Genomic DNA, 18580 nt, shown 5'->3' on the forward strand with positions numbered 1-18580 from the left:
GTCCACACACAGGGTTAAGAAGAGGTGGTTATGGATGACAAAGCTTGAACGGTATTTAGACAGATGCAGAGATGAAAGGGTTTAGAAGAGGCATAGGTGAAAGGCGGACATTTTGGTCAGCATGGACAATGTGGGCCAAAGGGCCTGTTTCTGTGCTGTTTCAGCAGCCACTCGATGGGCCGAACGGCCGGTTTCTGAGCTGTTTCAGCAGCCGCTCGATGGGCCAAAGGGCAGGTTTGTGTGTGTATGATTTCTGTCGGACTAGGGGAGGGTGGAGGGGTGAAGAGAAGAGCTGGAAAGCCGACAGTGTAAGTGATAAAGTGCTGGAGAAGGGGGTCTGATGGGAGAGGGTAGTAGGCCATGGAAGGGGAGGGGGGAGCAGCAGTGGGAGGTGTGGGCAAGTTCATTCTGTCCCAAGCAGGGATTTCCACCCTTATTTGATGGTATTGGTCCCATGGCATAAGAAAGGCGGGGAGGATGGGTGTGAGCGGCGCAGGATGGGGGTCACCTGTCTTTCTCAGACCCCAGCAAGCGGGGGAGATGCTGGGTGCTGCGAAGCAGGGCACACGCTGTGTGGACTGTGAAACTTATCATGCAGGACCGACTGTGAGCATCCCAGGGCAGCCTGTGAAGTTCATGTATGTTACGCACAACACTGAGTATCCTCTCAAGCTGAAGGGGTTTCTCCAGAATGATAGCCAATGGCTTTCTGGATGGTGACTTTCTGATTCAGGTTGGGACAGTTACCATGGGACCCAGTGTCCGTGGCATAACTGTTGAGGTAGAGTACTGTCCATGGGACCCAGTGTCCGTGGCATAACTGTTGAGGTAGAGTACTGTCCCTGCACAGTGTTAAGTGACTGCTGGAATCTCATGATGGAATTCATGCAGAGTTTCATGGGAAACCATACCCCTGGAATCCCGTCTGTATTCTCGACAAAGCACGATGGCATTTATACGCCCACAGACACAGCTGTTCGGTAAAATTCGGAAACAGCAGCAGGCTCCTGTATCAGGAATGAGATAGGCTGCTTTGTACTGACAAATCTGGCAAGTTAATCCTTTCAATGGTATCACTCAAGATACAATAATTTTGCAATGCGTTTTCTTCTTGCGAGAAGAATGGGGCAAAATAGTTGATTTCTTTCCCCCTCTGCTGGCAGGGAGCCTTGCACCCGGTTTCCAATGGCCAGAAGTTTTCTGCATTGCTGACCTTTAATTCTTCTCAATTCTCCTCTACTCACAGTGACTAGCCTGCCTGTGAAATAACTACAGCAGCATTGCTGGATTAAAAACAGTCCTGGTGTGACATGAAGAAGCCAGTGACCAGTGAGACGAGCTTACGCCACTACTTTCCGGAGTCCGATTCAGCTGTACCAGGAAGGCTGGATGGAGTCACTTGCTCACAGGGTGACAGACAAGAAGCGGGCTTGATTCAATTTCCTAATTAATTAAATCCAGGGATGGTTTTTAGATTGGCTAATTCAGAAATCTTGTCTAGCTGTGGACGGTGTGTGAAATGGTGATGCTAAATAGCAGAGAAGGCTGAAAAGCCTCTTAACTGAATAATTCTGAGAATAAATATGTTGGAGATGCTGGAATAAAAACGAAGTGTTGGAACTCCTGACTGACAGGAGAGCATTCAGGTGGTTTGACGCATCATTGAAGAGAGTTCTTTGAAACGTACTGAGCTTAAATGTTAACGCTCTGTTGGTGCTATCTCATCTGACAACTTTCTGTTTTTATAACAACGTAATTTTTCGCCTTCTGTGCAAATACATAGTTATTTGTAGGAAATTATTTATAAAGCAGGATTGAACGGCCAAAAGGCGTGGAGACCTTTCTATTCACGAACCGGTCACCGTATCTGTCTCTATCCTTCAGATCTCTCCCCTCCCGCAGCCAAAGACATTCACCCTGTGTGTGACCCCACCCCCCACGTGGAAGACCAAACGCAGACAGGCAGGGGAAGGTGAAATCTAACGGAGTCTCAGCGAGGGAGACCACAAAGCTGTCAGATCGAGGACACCCCCCGTCGGAGCTGAGGGAAACAGAAAGGTTAGCGCAGGCGAGGCGCACGGATGTGAAGATCAGATGAAGTTTCTTTATCAGTGCAAGGCGTTGATAATGTGGCAACGATGGCGTAACGTTGTAACGCCTGCAGTACCAACTTACAATGTACAAACTGAAACAAAAAGGCAGGCAGGCAGAAATGGCCCCACACACAGACAGACAGACACACACACTCACACACAGACACTCACACACAGAGACACACAAAGACACAGAGAGAGAGAGACACACACACACTCACTCACACACAGAGACACACACAGACAGACAGACACACACACTCACTCACACACACACAGACACTCACACACAGAGACACACAAAGACACAGAGACACACACACACACACACACTCACTCACACACACACAGACACACACACAGAGACACAGAGAGACACACACACACACAGACACTCACACACAGAGACACACAGACACAGAGAGAGACACACACACAGACACACACACACACACACACACACAGACACAGAGAGAGAGAGAGAGAGACACACACACACACAGACACTCACACACAGAGACACAGAGAGAGAGAGAGAGAGAGAGAGAGAGAGAGAGAGAGAGAGAGAGAGAGAGAGAGAGAGAGAGAGACACACAGAGTAAGGGCAAGTTCTCTAACACTGGAGAAGTGAATATCAAGCCCTGCGAGCTGTATAGGAAATTACGTCTTCTTGCTTTCTAACTGTGCAAGAGGCCAGCAGGCAGACAGAGCAGACTGAAGCTGGTTTGTTCTCATTCATCAGTGGACGGGTGTAAAATTACGTCTTCTTGCTTTCTAACTGCAAGAGGCCAGCAGACAGACAGAACAGACTCAAGCTGGTTTGTTCTCATTCATCAGTGGACGGGTGTAAAGGAGCAAAATGATTGTCGGTCCAGACCGGAGGCAGCATTAACGACACAGTAAGAGCAAATACAGAAGCAGTTCGATAAACCACAACCTGCAAGGAACTGAGTGTGGCTGTACGATTAGTTTACACAGTAAGACTGATTGTAAGTGCATAGGTGACTCAGACAGGAAATGATAAGGAGACACAGTGACCTTGGCCAGGACGACACCACTTGGTAGCAGCAGGACATGTGAAACACAGTGGGACAGTGACAACGCCAGGGTACAGGACTGGGCAGATAGACAGGCTGCCTAAAACCTTGGCACAGTACTGGGGGTATGAGGAGTGGGGTGCATGGGGGTGTGGGGAATGAAAAGTGCTGAGGCGTGGCTGATATGGATGTATTGGTGGTTGGGGTGAGGAAGGGCGGGTTGGGGGTGAGGAAGGGCGGGTTGGGGGGAGGAAGGGCGAGTTGGGGGGAGGAAGGGCGGGTTGGGGGTGAGGAAGGGCGGGTTGGGGGTGAGGAAGGGCGAGTTGGGGGTGAGGAAGGGCGAGTTGGGGTGAGGAAGGGCGAGTTGGGGTGAGGAAGGGCGAGTTGGGGGGGAGGAAGGGCGAGTTGGGGTGAGGAAGGGCGGGTTGGGGGTGAGGAAAGGCGGGTTGGGGGTGAGGAAGGGCGGGTTGAGGGTGAGGAAGGGCGGGTTGGGGGTGAGGAAGGGCGGGTTGGGGGTGAGGAAGGGCGAGTTGGGGTGAGGAAGGGCGAGTTGGGGGTGAGGAAGGGCGAGTTGGGGTGAGGAAGGGCGAGTTGGGGGGAGGAAGGGCGAGTTGGGGGTGAGGAAGGGCGAGTTGGGGGAAGGAAGGGCGAGTTGGGGGAGGAAGGGCGGGTTGGGGGTGAGGAAGGGCGGGTTGGGGGTGAGGAAAGGTGGGTTGGGGGTGAGGAAGGGCGAGTTGGGGGTGAGGAAGGGCGGGTTGAGGGTGAGGAAGGGCGGGTTGGGGGTGAGGAAGGGCGGGTTGGGGGTGAGGAAGGGCGAGTTGGGGGTGAGGAAGGGCGAGTTGGGGTGAGGAAGGGCGAGTTGGGGTGAGGAAGGGCGAGTTGGGGTGAGGAAGGGTGAGTTGGGGTGAGGAAGGGCGAGTTGGGGTGAGGAAGGGCGAGTTGGGGGTGAGGAAGGGCGAGTTGGGGGTGAGGAAGGGCGAGTTGGGGGAGGAAGGGCGAGTTGGGGGGAGGAAGGGCGAGTTGGGGGTGAGGAAGGGTGAGTTGGGGGAAGGAAGGGCGAGTTGGGGGTGAGGAAGGGCGAGTTGGGGGTGAGGAAGGGCGAGTTGGGGTGAGGAAGGGTGAGTTGGGGTGAGGAAGGGCGAGTTGGGGGTGAGGAAGGGTGAGTTGGGGTGAGGAAGGGCGAGTTGGGGTGAGGAAGGGTGAGTTGGGGTGAGGAAGGGTGAGTTGGGGTGAGGAAGGGCGAGTTGGGGGTGAGGAAGGGCGAGTTGGGGGAGGAAGGGTGAGTTGGGGGAGGAAGGGCGAGTTGGGGGTGAGGAAGGGTGAGTTGGGGTGAGGAAGGGTGAGTTGGGGGTGAGGAAGGGCGAGTTGGGGGGGAGGAAGGGCGAGTTGGGGTGAGGAAGGGCGAGTTGGGGTGAGGAAGGGCGAGTTGGGGTGAGGAAGGGTGAGTTGGGGGTGAGGAAGGGCGAGTTGGGGGTGGAAGGGTGAGTTGGGGGAGGAAGGGCGAGTTGGGGGGAGGAAGGGCGAGTTGTTTTGAGGGAAGTAACTGTTTTTGAGTCTGGTGGTCCTGACGTGGATGCCTGTGATGGGAGTGGGACAGACAGTCCGTGAGCAATGGGAGGGGTGGCAGCTCAGAGCACTGTTCTGACTGGTTCTCTCTGCACCGATGCCTCGGTGAGCTCCTTCCTGATCAGGCCACCGGGAGTCAGTTTCCAGCAGGAAAGCAACAACAACGTGCCAACATTGGCCGCGGATTGCCACTGACGTCCTCATCGTCTGACTCAGGGTCTTGCAGGACCCGAGACTGGGCAGGCGTGAAAATGATGCACCGTTACTCCTGTGATAGATTTCTCTGTGCAGTGGGGGAGCAGGATTTTCTGTTATCATGGTCAGCTGTCCATGCACTGGACAGCACCCCCTCACTCCCACTCCGAAAGCTCCTTCCTCACCCCTCTTCTCCACTGCCGGCCAACCCACAATGCCGAGCTCCCTCACTGACCGTCCCACAATGCCGAGCTCCCTCCTCACTGACAGTCCCACAATGCCGAGCTCCCTCCTCACTGACCGTCCCACAATGCCGAGCTCCCTCACTGACCATCCCACAATGCCGAGCTCCCTCCTCACTGACAGTCCCACAATGACGAGCTCCCTCACTGACTGTCCCACAATGCCGAGCTCCCTCCTCACTGACAGTCCCACAATGCCGAGCTCCCTCACTGACCATCCCACAATGCCGAGCTCCCTCCTCACTGACAGTCCCACAATGCCGAGCTCCCTCCTCACTGACCGTCCCACAATGCCGAGCTCCCTCACTGACCATCCCACAATGCCGAGCTCCCTCACTGACCATCCCACAATGCCGAGCTCCCTCACTGACCATCCCACAATGCCGAGCTCCCTCCTCACTGACAGTCCCACAATGCCGAGCTCCCTCACTGACCGTCCCACAATGCCGAGCTCTTTCACTGACCGTCCCACAATGCCGGCCTCCCTCACTGACAGTCGCACAATGCCGGCCTCCCTCACTGACCGTCACACAATGCCGAGCTCCCTCACTGACCGTCACACAATGCCGAGCTCTCTCACTGACCGCCCCACAATGCCAAGCTCCCTCCTCACTGACCGTCACACAATGCCGAGCTCCCTCACTGACCGCCCCACAATGCCGAGCTCCCTCCTCACTGACCGTCACACAATGCCGAGCTCCCTCACTGACCGTCACACAATGCCGGCCTCCCTCACTGACCGTCACACAATGCCGAGCTCCCTCACTGACCGCCCCACAATGCCGAGCTCCCTCCTCACTGACCGTCCCACAATGCCGAGCTCCCTCACTGACCGCCCCACAATGCCGAGCTCCCTCCTCACTGACCGTCACACAATGCCGAGCTCCCTCACTGACCGTCCCACAATGCCGAGCTCCCTCCTCACTGACCGTCACACAATGCCGAGCTCCCTCACTGACCGCCCCACAATGCCGAGCTCCCTCCTCACTGACCGTCACACAATGCCGAGCTCCCTCACTGACCGTCCCACAATGCCGAGCTCCCTCCTCACTGACCGTCCCACAATACCAGCCTCCCTCACTGACCGTCCCACAATGCCGAGCTCCCTCACTGACCGTCCCACAATGCCGAGCTCCCTCACTGACCGTCACACAATGCCGAGCTCTCTCACTGACCGTCCCACAATGCCGAGCTCCCTCACTGACCATCCCACAATGCCGAGCTCCTTCACTGACCGCCCACAATGCCGAAACCTCTCCTTACCACCCCTCCAATGGTGAGGGACTCCCTCGCCACCCTCTCCACATTCAGGTATTCTCTCTCCGCACCTCTCCGGCGGCTCACCCCCCTCACCGTCCATCCCCCAGCATGCAGCTGCCTCCTCCCTGGTCTGGTTTGGCAGTTCAGTCTCGGGAGGACAGCCGGGGGCGTGTGAGAGGACGAGAGGCTGTGTAAGAAGGCGGGCCTCTCGCTGGGGGGCAACGAGATGCTTCACAGGGGCTCCTCTGCTCCTGAATTTTCCAGAAGGTTCCATTCCCAGAGACTGCAGCACATACCATTCAAAGGGCAGGGGTAGCTTTCACTCTCTCTCACATCATGACAGCGAGCGCAGAGAGATTTAAAGGGATTCAGCAGGTGTTGGGTAGGTAGAAAAAGCGAACAGGAGTGATAGGTACAGTATGAATGTTTGAAAGATCTTTGGACAGGGGCATTAATGGAAAAGGTGAAAGAGGCGGGCAAATGGGACCAGGTCAGGTGGGCAAAGCGCCTGCCTCTCTCCCCAAGGGTTTCGTGAACTTTGACTCCCAAACCCACCCACCAAGCACAGCGGGTTCAGGGGATCAGCACCACACCCAGGGTTCCCCTCCCAGTCACGCACCCTGCATCACCGTCATTGGGTCCAACTCCCCCACCCCGGGAGGCCCTTCACCAGACACAGGATCAAGGGACGACTCACACCCCTAGGGACTGTACACCAGCACCCCCGCCATCTGTAAAGATCTCCCCGCGACTACGTGCGTTTCCACCCACAGTCCGAACACAAATAAATCAGCAGGTTAATTGGTCATACGGTGATAACTGGGTGCTGCAGGCTCGTTGGGAATCAAGGGCCTGTTACAATGTCACATCTCTGAACAAAACCTCACAGAAATATTTGAAAAAGCACCTTCCCAACGGTGCTGGTCTTGTCACAATACCCACTGAAACAAGTACAAAATACCTCCCAGCACTGCGATGTGGTCTGGGATGAGGTCAAAGTCGGTATCAGATCCCTGATGGGACAACACAGAACTACACCGGACACGTAAAGGGTTCAGACTGGAGCGTGTCAGAGAGTTTCATTCCCATACACCGGACACGTAAAGGGTTCAGACTGGAGTGTATCAGAGAGTTTCACTTCCATACACCGGACACGTAAAGGGTTCAGACTGGAATGTGTCAGAGAGTTTCACTCCCATACATCGGACACGTAAAGGGTTCAGACTGGAGTGTATCAGAGAGTTTCACTTCCATACACCGGACACGTAAAGGGTTCAGACTGGAATGTGTCAGAGAGTTTCACTCCCATACATCGGACACGTAAAGGGTTCAGACTGGAGCGTATCAGAGAGTTTCACTCCCATACACCGGACACGTAAAGGGTTCAGACTGGAGCGTGTCAGAGAGTTTCACTCCCATACACCGGACACGTAAAGGGTTCAGACTGGAGCGTGTCAGAGAGTTTCACTCCCATACACTGGACACGTAAAGGGTTCAGACTGGAGCGTGTCAGAGAGTTTCACTCCCATACACCGGACACGTAAAGGGTTCTGACTGGAGCGTGTCAGAGAGTTTCACTCCCATACATCGGACACGTAAAGGGTTCAGACTGGAGCGTATCAGAGAGTTTCACTCCCATACACCGGACACGTAAAGGGTTCAGACTGGAGCGTGTCAGAGAGTTTCACTCCCATACACCGGACACGTAAAGGGTTCAGACTGGAGCGTATCAGAGAGTTTCACTCCCATACACCGGACACGTAAAGGGTTCAGACTGGAGCGTATCAGAGAGTTTCACTCCCATACACCGGACACGTAAAGGGTTCAGACTTGTCTTTTGTCGACATGAGAGGCAGCTTGCTTGGAAAAGCCGAGTTTATTTACTCTGTAACCTCAGCGCAATTGAATGCAAATTGCAGAGCTGTTTTCCGCCTCTGGGACAAAAGCCCATCAAAGGGAGAACTTTAAAAACATGCTGCACCTTTAGGCAAATCAGGAGCTCCATCTCCCTGTATGACGTTGGTCATCGAGTCCACCTGGCTCACAGACACAGTTACACTTCCTCATTCCTGTCGTGTCCCGCAGATTCCACCCTCCGCCCACAAACCAGACGGGGGCGGAGTGGGCACCAACACCACAGCTCGTGGGGAGGCGGGAGGGAACCCACACAGACGTACGGAGACAGAGCCGGTGGTCGGGATGAAAATCGGGTCTGTGGAGCTGGAAGACACCACAGCGATTTCTCTGTACGTGCGATGGAAGGCCTCTGTCCATTGCCGTTCGACCCCCTCCAACACTTCATGTGAGAACCCAGCACGGACACCACATTACACCAGCTTTTCAACCCACACACACACACACAGGTATATATAGTTCGGGTACCTGAGTCTTTTACACAGTCCTGTAGTAATTTTATGTATCGCACTTTACTGCTGTCACAAAATAAACAAATTTCCTGACCTGTGTGAGTGATGATAAACCTGATTCTGATCTGGGTCTCTATTGTGGACTGAGAGTGGGAAGGGGGCAGAGAGAGGGGAATCATGGTTGGGAAAAGGGGGAGGGAGAGGGGAGGGAGAGGGGAGGGAGCGGGAAGCACCAGAGAGACATTCTGCAATGATCAACAAACCGATTGTTTTGAATCAAATTACCTTGCCTGGTGTCTCAGGGCTGGGTGTGTCTGTACCCACCCATGACACTCCTTCTCTGCCCCCTGTCCCACACCCCTCCCACGGCGCTCCACCCTCACGATTCCCAACACCCTTTGCTCCTGTCAGATTCACAAACTCGCTCTCCACTCCATGTTGACAAGTGTGTGTGTGTGTGTGTGTGTGTGTGTGTGTGTGTGTGTGTGTGTGTGTGTGTGTGTGTGTGTGTGTGTGTGTGTGTGTGTGTGTGCGTGTGCGTGTGCGTGAGTGAGCTTTTGCACAGCACTGTAGGTGGTCAGTTTTTCTTTCATGATGAGTTTGAAGATGATTGAGAGAGGTGTGAGCAGTCACAGGACTCCCTGGGCAGATTCCTTCAGAGCCATGCCAGGCGGGTGCCCCAACTGCCCCACACTCAGCCTGGCAGCCGACACACGGCTGTGATTGTGCTGGTGGATCTCAGTGCCAGCACTCTGATCGGCTCAGCACCGCTGTAAACAGCCAGCTCCAACACGGGCAGCAGCGTCCAGAACACCTTCCAAAGGCAGCATCCATCATTAACGTCCCCATCACCTAGCACATGCCCTCTTCCCATTGCAACCATCGGGCAGGAGGTACAGGAGCCTCAGGTCCCACACCACCAGGTTCAGGAACAGTTATTACCCCTCAACCACCAGGCTCCTGAACCAGTGAGGATAACCTCAACTCTGAACTGATTCCATCGGGAAGGAGGTACAGGAGCCTCAGGTCCCACACCACCAGGTTCAGGAACAGTTATTACCCCTCAACCTTCAGGCTCCTGAACCAGTGAGGATAACCTCAACTCTGAACTGATTCCATCGGGAAGGAGGTACAGGAGCCTCAGGTCCCACACCACCAGGTTCAGGAACAGTTATTACCCCTCAACCATCAGGCTCCTGAACCAGTGAGGATAACCTCAACTCTGAACTGATTCCATCGGGAAGGAGGTACAGGAGCCTCAGGTCCCACACCACCAGGTTCAGGAACAGTTATTACCTCTCAACCATCAGGCTCCTGAACCAGTGAGGATAACCTCAACTCTGAACTGATTCCATCAGGAAGGAGGTACAGGAGCCTCAGGTCCCACACCACCAGGTTCAGGAACAGTTATTACCCCTCAACCATCAGGCCCCTGAACCAGTGAGGATAACTTCACTCACCCCAATTCTGTAGCAGAATCAGGTTTAATATCACCAGCGTATGCTATGCCAGCTCTGTATCACTTTCGCCAATCACCTTTCCAGCTCTTAGCTTCATCCCACCCCTTCCGGTCTTCTCCTATCATTTCGCATTTCCCCCTCCCCCTACTACTTACTAATCTCTTACTATTTCTCGTTTCAGTTAGTCCTGATGAAGGGTCTCGGCCCGAAAAGTCGACAGTGCTTCTCCTTATAGATGCTGCCTGGCCTGCTGCGTTCCACCAGCATTTTGTGTGTGTTGTTTGAATTTCCAGCATCTGCAGATTTCCTCCTGTTTGTTCTTCCCCTCTGCCATCAGATTTCTGAATGGACATTGAACCCGTGGACACCACCTCACCAATTCTTCCTCTCTTTTTACACTACTTATTTGATTTTAAATTCTCATTGCAACTTACAGTACTTTTATGCATTTCAATGTCCTGCTGCCACATAACAAACTCATTTCACGACAAAGGTCAGTGATATTATAAACACAAGAGGATCTGCAAATATTGGAAATCCAGAGCAACACACAGAAAATGCTGGAGAAACTCAGCAGGTCGGGCAGCGTCTATGGAGAGGATGAGAGTCGAGATTTCAGGCCGAGATAAGACCCGAAACACCAACTCTTAACCCCATTCCTTTCTTGCTGAGTTCCTTCGGTATTGTTTGCGTGACATCAAACCCGATTCTGCTTGTGAGGACAGGCTTCATCCTGACCTGGAGCTCCACAGCGGAACAGGGGGTCAGCACAGTCACCCCTTCCCTGCATCCCCACCCCTTCGTACCTGCACCCCTTCCCCGCATCCCCACCCCTTCATACCTGCACCCCTTCCCCGCATCCCCACCCCTTCGTACCTGCACCCCTTCCCTGCATCCCCACCCCATCCCTGCATCCTCCCCCTTCGTACCTGCAGCCTCTGCCCGGCGATCTCGGTCGGGGTGTCCTGCCTGGGGGGAGGGTGCAGGTCGCCGCTGTTCACCACGTACTGGATGAGGTTGGCCAGCGCAGCGCACGAGTCGGCGCAGGTGTGAACGTGCACCACGTTGTTGGAGCACCGCAGTTCGAACAGGGGCTGCGCCTGCGGGGAGGAGAGAGGAGGATTGAGCGCAGCAGGCCGGAGGTCCCCGCGGTCAACACCGCAGGGTCGGGAGAGGGCCTCACCACCCCTGTCGCCCAATGCACCCTCCTCTCCCCAGACCACTGCAGCCAGGCCAAAAGCCCTCGCTGACGAAGCGCTGAATGAACAGCGGGTTTTGGGAAGGGCGAGGGGAGGCAGAGGAGGTAGAGCCCCAACGTGGCTGTGGGGGCGGGCACGGGTTCTGGGAACGGATGTAAGCAATGGCATGTCCGATGTCTGTTTGGAGGACATCAATACTCAATGGAAGAGTGGGTGCTTATTTCCTTCACAGATCGACGTACTGAGTACAGGAGACGGGATGATATGTCGAAGTTGTATAAGACATTGGTGAGGCCTAATTTGGAGTATTATGTGCAGTTTTGGTCACCTACCGACAGGAAAGATGTAAACAAGATTGAAAGAGTGCAGAGAAAATGTACAAGGTTGCTGCCCGGTCTGCAGGACCTGAGTGACGAGACTGAACAGATTAGGACTGTACTCCACGAAGAGCAGGAGGACTGAGAGGAGATTTGATCGAGGTTGCTGGAGGACCTGAGTGACGAGACTGAACAGATTAGGACTGTACTCCACAAAGAGCAGGAGGACTGAGTGGAGATTTGATCGAGGTTGCTGGAAACCCTGAGTGACGAGACTGAACAGATTAGGACTGTACTCCACGAAGAGCAGGAGGATTGAGAGGAGATTTGATCGAGGTTGCTGGAGGACCTGAGTGACGAGACTGAACAGATTAGAACTGTGTTCCACGAAGAGCAGGAGGACTGAGAGGAGATTTGATCGAGGTTGCTGGAGGACTGAGTGACGAGACTGAACAGATTAGGACTGTGCTCCACGAACAGCAGGAGGACTGAGAGGAGATTTGATCGAGGTTGCTGGAGGACCTGAGTGACGAGACTGAACAGATTAGGACTGTGCTCCACGAAGAGCAGGAGGACTGAGAGGAGATTTGATCGAGGTTGCTGCCCGGTCTGCAGGACCTGAGTGACGAGACTGAACAGATTAGGACTGTACTCCACGAAGAGCAGAAGGATTGAGAGGAGATTTGATCGAGGTTGCTGGAGACCTGAGTGACGAGACTGAACAGATTAGGACTGTGCTCCACGAAGAGCAGGAGGACTGAGAGGAGATTTGATCGAGGTTGCTGGAGGACCTGAGTGACGAGACTGAACAGATTAGGACTGTGCTCCACGAAGAGCAGGAGGACTGAGAGGAGATTTGATCGAGGTTGCTGGAGGACCTGAGTGACGAGACTGAACAGATTAGGACTGTACTCCACGAAGAGCAGGAGGATTGAGAGGAGATTTGATCGAGGTTGCTGCAGGACCTGAGTGATGAGACTGAACAGATTAGGACTGTACTCCACGAAGAGCAGGAGGACTGAGAGGAGATTTGATCGAGGTTGCTGGAGGACCTGAGTGACGAGACTGAACAGATTAGGACTGTACTCCACGAAGAGCAGAAGGATTGAGAGGAGATTTGATCGAGGTTGCTGGAGGACCTGAGTGACGAGACTGAACAGATTAGGACTGTGCTCCACGAAGAGCAGGAGGATTGAGAGGAGATTTGATCGAGGTTGCTGCAGGATCTGAGTGACGAGACTGAACAGATTAGGACTGTACTCCACGAAGAGCAGGAGGACTGAGAGGAGATTTGATCGAGGTTGCTGGAGGACCTGAGTGACGAGACTGAACAGATTAGGACTGTGCTCCACGAAGAGCAGGAGGATTGAGAGGAGATTTGATCGAGGTTGCTGCCCGGTCTGCAGGACCTGAGTGACGAGACTGAACAGATTAGGACTGTACTCCACGAAGAGCAGGAGGACTGAGAGGAGATTTGATCGAGGTTGCTGGAGGACCTGAGTGACGAGACTGAACAGATTAGGACTGTGCTCCACGAAGAGCAGGAGGATTGAGAGGAGATTTGATCGAGGTTGCTGCCCGGTCTGCAGGACCTGAGTGACGAGACTGAACAGATTAGGACTGTACTCCACGAAGAGCAGGAGGACTGAGAGGAGATTTGATCGAGGTTGCTGGAGGACTGAGTGACGAGACTGAACAGATTAGGACTGTACTCCACGAAGAGCAGGAGGACTGAGAGGAGATTTGATCGAGGTTGCTGGAGGACCTGAGTGACGAGACTGAACAGATTAGGACTGTACTCCACAAAGAGCAGGAGGACTGAGTGGAGATTTGATCGAGGTTGCTGGAAACCCTGAGTGACGAGACTGAACAGATTAGGACTGTACTCCACGAAGAGCAGGAGGATTGAGAGGAGATTTGATCGAGGTTGCTGGAGGACCTGAGTGACGAGACTGAACAGATTAGAACTGTGTTCCACGAAGAGCAGGAGGACTGAGAGGAGATTTGATCGAGGTTGCTGGAGGACTGAGTGACGAGACTGAACAGATTAGGACTGTGCTCCACGAAGAGCAGGAGGACTGAGAGGAGATTTGATCGAGGTTGCTGGAGGACCTGAGTGACGAGACTGAACAGATTAGGACTGTGCTCCACGAAGAGCAGGAGGACTGAGAGGAGATTTGATCGAGGTTGCTGCCCGGTCTGCAGGACCTGAGTGACGAGACTGAACAGATTAGGACTGTACTCCACGAAGAGCAGGAGGATTGAGAGGAGATTTGATCGAGGTTGCTGGAGGACCTGAGTGACGAGACTGAACAGATTAGGACTGTGCTCCACGAAGAGCAGGAGGACTGAGAGGAGATTTGATCGAGGTTGCTGGAGGACCTGAGTGACGAGACTGAACAGATTAGGACTGTACTCCACAAAGGGCAGGAGGATTGAGAGGAGATTTGATCGAGGTTGCTGGAGGACCTGAGTGACGAGACTGAACAGATTAGGACTGTACTCCATGAAGAGCAGGAGGACTGAGAGGAGATTTGATCGAGGTTGCTGGAGGACCTGAGTGACGAGACTGAACAGATTAGGACTGTGCTCCACGAAGAGCAGGAGGACTGAGAGGAGATTTGATCGAGGTTGCTGGAGGACCTGAGTGACGAGACTGAACAGATTAGGACTGTACTCCACGAAGAGCAGAAGGATTGAGAGGAGATTTGATCGAGGTTGCTGGAGACCTGAGTGACGAGACTGAACAGATTAGGACTGTGCTCCACGAAGAGCAGGAGGACTGAGAGGAGATTTGATCGAGGTTGCTGGAGGACCTGAGTGACGAGACTGAACAGATTAGGACTGTGCTCCACGAAGAGCAGGAGGACTGAGAGGAGATTTGATCGAGGTTGCTGGAGGACCTGAGTGACGAGACTGAACAGATTAGGACTGTACTCCACGAAGAGCAGGAGGATTGAGAGGAGATTTGATCGAGGTTGCTGCAGGACCTGAGTGATGAGACTGAACAGATTAGGACTGTACTCCACGAAGAGCAGGAGGACTGAGAGGAGATTTGATCGAGGTTGCTGGAGGACCTGAGTGACGAGACTGAACAGATTAGGACTGTACTCCACGAAGAGCAGAAGGATTGAGAGGAGATTTGATCGAGGTTGCTGGAGGACCTGAGTGACGAGACTGAACAGATTAGGACTGTGCTCCACGAAGAGCAGGAGGATTGAGAGGAGATTTGATCGAGGTTGCTGCAGGATCTGAGTGACGAGACTGAACAGATTAGGACTGTACTCCACGAAGAGCAGGAGGACTGAGAGGAGATTTGATCGAGGTTGCTGGAGGACCTGAGTGACGAGACTGAACAGATTAGGACTGTGCTCCACGAAGAGCAGGAGGATTGAGAGGAGATTTGATCGAGGTTGCTGCCCGGTCTGCAGGACCTGAGTGACGAGACTGAACAGATTAGGACTGTACTCCACGAAGAGCAGGAGGACTGAGAGGAGATTTGATCGAGGTTGCTGGAGGACCTGAGTGACGAGACTGAACAGATTAGGACTGTGCTCCACGAAGAGCAGGAGGATTGAGAGGAGATTTGATCGAGGTTGCTGCCCGGTCTGCAGGACCTGAGTGACGAGACTGAACAGATTAGGACTGTACTCCACGAAGAGCAGGAGGACTGAGAGGAGATTTGATCGAGGTTGCTGCAGGACCTGAGTGATGAGACTGAACAGATTAGGACTGTGCTCCACGAAGAGCAGGAGGACTGAGAGGAGATTTGATCGAGGTTGCTGCAGGACCTGAGTGACGAGACTGAACAGATTAGGACTGTACTCCACGAAGAGCAGGAGGACTGAGAGGAGATTTGATCGAGGTTGCTGCAGGACCTGAGTGATGAGACTGAACAGATTAGGACTGTGCACCACGAAGAGCAGGAGGACTGAGAGGAGATTTGATCGAGGTTGCTGCAGGACCTGAGTGACGAGACTGAACAGATTAGGACTGTACTCCACGAAGAGCAGGAGGACTGAGAGGAGATTTGATCGAGGTTGCTGGAGGACCTGAGTGACGAGACTGAACAGATTAGGACTGTACTCCACAAAGAGCAGGAGGACTGAGAGGAGATTTGATCGAGGTTGCTGCAGGACCTGAGTGACGAGACTGAACAGATTAGGACTGTACTCCACAAAGAGCAGGAGGACTGAGAGGAGATTTGATCGAGGTTGCTGGAGGACCTGAGTGACGAGACTGAACAGATTAGGACTGTACTCCATGAAGAGCAGGAGGACTGAGAGGAGATTTGATCGAGGTTGCTGGAGGACCTGAGTGGCGAGACTGAACAGATTAGGACTGTACTCCACGAAGAGCAGGAGGATTGAGAGGAGATTTGATCGAGGTTGCTGCAGGACCTGAGTGACGAGACTGAACAGATTAGGACTGTACTCCACGAAGAGCAGAAGGATTGAGAGGAGATTTGATCGAGGTTGCTGGAGGACCTGAGTGACGAGACTGAACAGATTAGGACTGTGCTCCACGAAGAGCAGGAGGATTGAGAGGAGATTTGATCGAGGTTGCTGCAGGATCTGAGTGACGAGACTGAACAGATTAGGACTGTACTCCACGAAGAGCAGGAGGACTGAGAGGAGATTTGATCGAGGTTGCTGGAGGACCTGAGTGACGAGACTGAACAGATTAGGACTGTGCTCCACGAAGAGCAGGAGGATTGAGAGGAGATTTGATCGAGGTTGCTGCCCGGTCTGCAGGACCTGAGTGACGAGACTGAACAGATTAGGACTGTACTCCACGAAGAGCAGGAGGACTGAGAGGAGATTTGATCGAGGTTGCTGCAGGACCTGAGTGATGAGACTGAACAGATTAGGACTGTGCTCCACGAAGAGCAGGAGGACTGAGAGGAGATTTGATCGAGGTTGCTGCAGGACCTGAGTGACGAGACTGAACAGATTAGGACTGTACTCCACGAAGAGCAGGAGGACTGAGAGGAGATTTGATCGAGGTTGCTGCAGGACCTGAGTGATGAGACTGAACAGATTAGGACTGTGCACCACGAAGAGCAGGAGGACTGAGAGGAGATTTGATCGAGGTTGCTGCAGGACCTGAGTGACGAGACTGAACAGATTAGGACTGTACTCCACGAAGAGCAGGAGGACTGAGAGGAGATTTGATCGAGGTTGCTGGAGGACCTGAGTGACGAGACTGAACAGATTAGGACTGTACTCCACAAAGAGCAGGAGGACTGAGAGGAGATTTGATCGAGGTTGCTGCAGGACCTGAGTGACGAGACTGAACAGATTAGGACTGTACTCCACAAAGAGCAGGAGGACTGAGAGGAGATTTGATCGAGGTTGCTGGAGGACCTGAGTGACGAGACTGAACAGATTAGGACTGTACTCCATGAAGAGCAGGAGGACTGAGAGGAGATTTGATCGAGGTTGCTGGAGGACCTGAGTGGCGAGACTGAACAGATTAGGACTGTACTCCACGAAGAGCAGGAGGATTGAGAGGAGATTTGATCGAGGTTGCTGCAGGACCTGAGTGACGAGACTGAACAGATTAGGACTGTACTCCACAAAGAGCAGGAGGACTGAGAGGAGATTTGATCGAGGTTGCTGCAGGACCTGAGTGACAAGACTGAACAGATTAGCACTGTACTCCACAAAGAGCAGGAGGACTGAGAGGAGATTTGATCGAGGTTGCTGCAGGACCTGAGTGACGAGACTGAACAGATTAGGACTGTACTGAGAGGAGATTTGATCGAGGTTGCTGGAGGACCTGAGTGGCGAGACTGAACAGATTAGGACTGTACTCCACGAAGAGCAGGAGGATTGAGAGGAGATTTGATCGAGGTTGCTGCAGGACCTGAGTGACGAGACTGAACAGATTAGGACTGTACTCCACGAAGAGCAGGAGGACTGAGAGGAGATTTGATCGAGGTTGCTGCCCGGTCTGCAGGACCTGAGTGACGAGACTGAACAGATTAGGACTGTGCTCCACGAAGAGCAGGAGGACTGAGAGGAGATTTGATCGAGGTTGCTGGAGGACCTGAGTGACGAGACTGAACAGATTAGGACTGTACTCCACGAAGAGCAGGAGGATTGAGAGGAGATTTGATCAAGGTTGCTGGAGGACCTGAGTGACGAGTCTGAACAGATTAGCACTGTACTCCACGAAGAGCAGGAGGACTGAGAGGAGATTTGATCGAGGTTGCTGCAGGACCTGAGTGACGAGACTGAACAGATTAGCACTGTACTCCACGAAGAGCAGGAGGACTGAGAGGAGATTTGATCGAGGTTGCTGGAGGACCTGAGTGACGAGACTGAACAGATTAGGACTGTACTCCACGAAGAGCAGGAGGACTGAGAGGAGATTTGATCGAGGTTGCTGGAGGACCTGAGTGACGAGACTGAACAGATTAGGACTGTACTCCACGAAGAGCAGGAGGATTGAGAGGAGATTTGATCGAGGTTGCTGGAGGACCTGAGTGACGAGACTGAACAGATTAGGACTGTACTCCACAAAGAGCAGGAGGACTGAGAGGAGATTTGATCGAGGTTGCTGGAGGACCTGAGTGACGAAACTGAACAGATTAGGACTGTGCTCCACGAAGAGCAGGAGGATTGAGAGGAGATTTGATCGAGGTTGCTGGAGGACCTGAGTGACGAGACTGAACAGATTAGGACTGTACTCCACGAAGAGCAGGAGGACTGAGAGGAGATTTGATCGAGGTTGCTGCAGGACCTGAGTGACGAGACTGAACAGATTAGGACTGTACTCCACAAAGAGCAGGAGGACTGAGAGGAGATTTGATCGAAGGACACACAATTCTGAGGGGAATA

General features: G+C 53.3%; 2 protein-coding genes across 2 annotated transcripts in view; one reads left to right on the top strand and one right to left on the bottom strand.

The window, feature by feature from the left end:
- Nucleotides 1–18580, bottom strand: part of LOC140717863 (autophagy-related protein 2 homolog A-like) — a 319916-nt gene that overhangs the window by 73183 nt on the left and 228153 nt on the right. Inside the window, 1 exon segment of the mRNA XM_073031584.1 lies at nt 11149–11319. Within this exon segment, the coding sequence (XP_072887685.1) occupies nt 11149–11319 (171 nt within the window).
- Nucleotides 373–1231, top strand: LOC140717830 (mediator of RNA polymerase II transcription subunit 20-like). The gene is made up of 2 exons (XM_073031551.1): nt 373–781; nt 829–1231. Exons 1-2 carry the CDS (start codon nt 692–694, stop codon nt 982–984), a joined length of 246 nt encoding a protein of 81 aa, XP_072887652.1. The 5' UTR covers nt 373–691; the 3' UTR covers nt 985–1231.

Source organism: Hemitrygon akajei, chromosome 28 (assembly GCF_048418815.1).
Source record: "Hemitrygon akajei chromosome 28, sHemAka1.3, whole genome shotgun sequence".
Classification (NCBI taxonomy): Eukaryota; Metazoa; Chordata; class Chondrichthyes; order Myliobatiformes; family Dasyatidae; genus Hemitrygon; species Hemitrygon akajei.

Excerpts from the sequence above, each read along its gene's own strand:
- LOC140717830 (XM_073031551.1), top strand. The coding sequence starts at position 692 with ATGATAGCCAATGGCTTTCTGGATGGTGACTTTCTGATTCAGGTTGGG. Across the intron at positions 782-828 it reads TCCGTGGCATAACTGTTGAG|GTAGAGTACTGTCCCTGCAC; the intron begins GTAGAGTACTGT and ends ATAACTGTTGAG.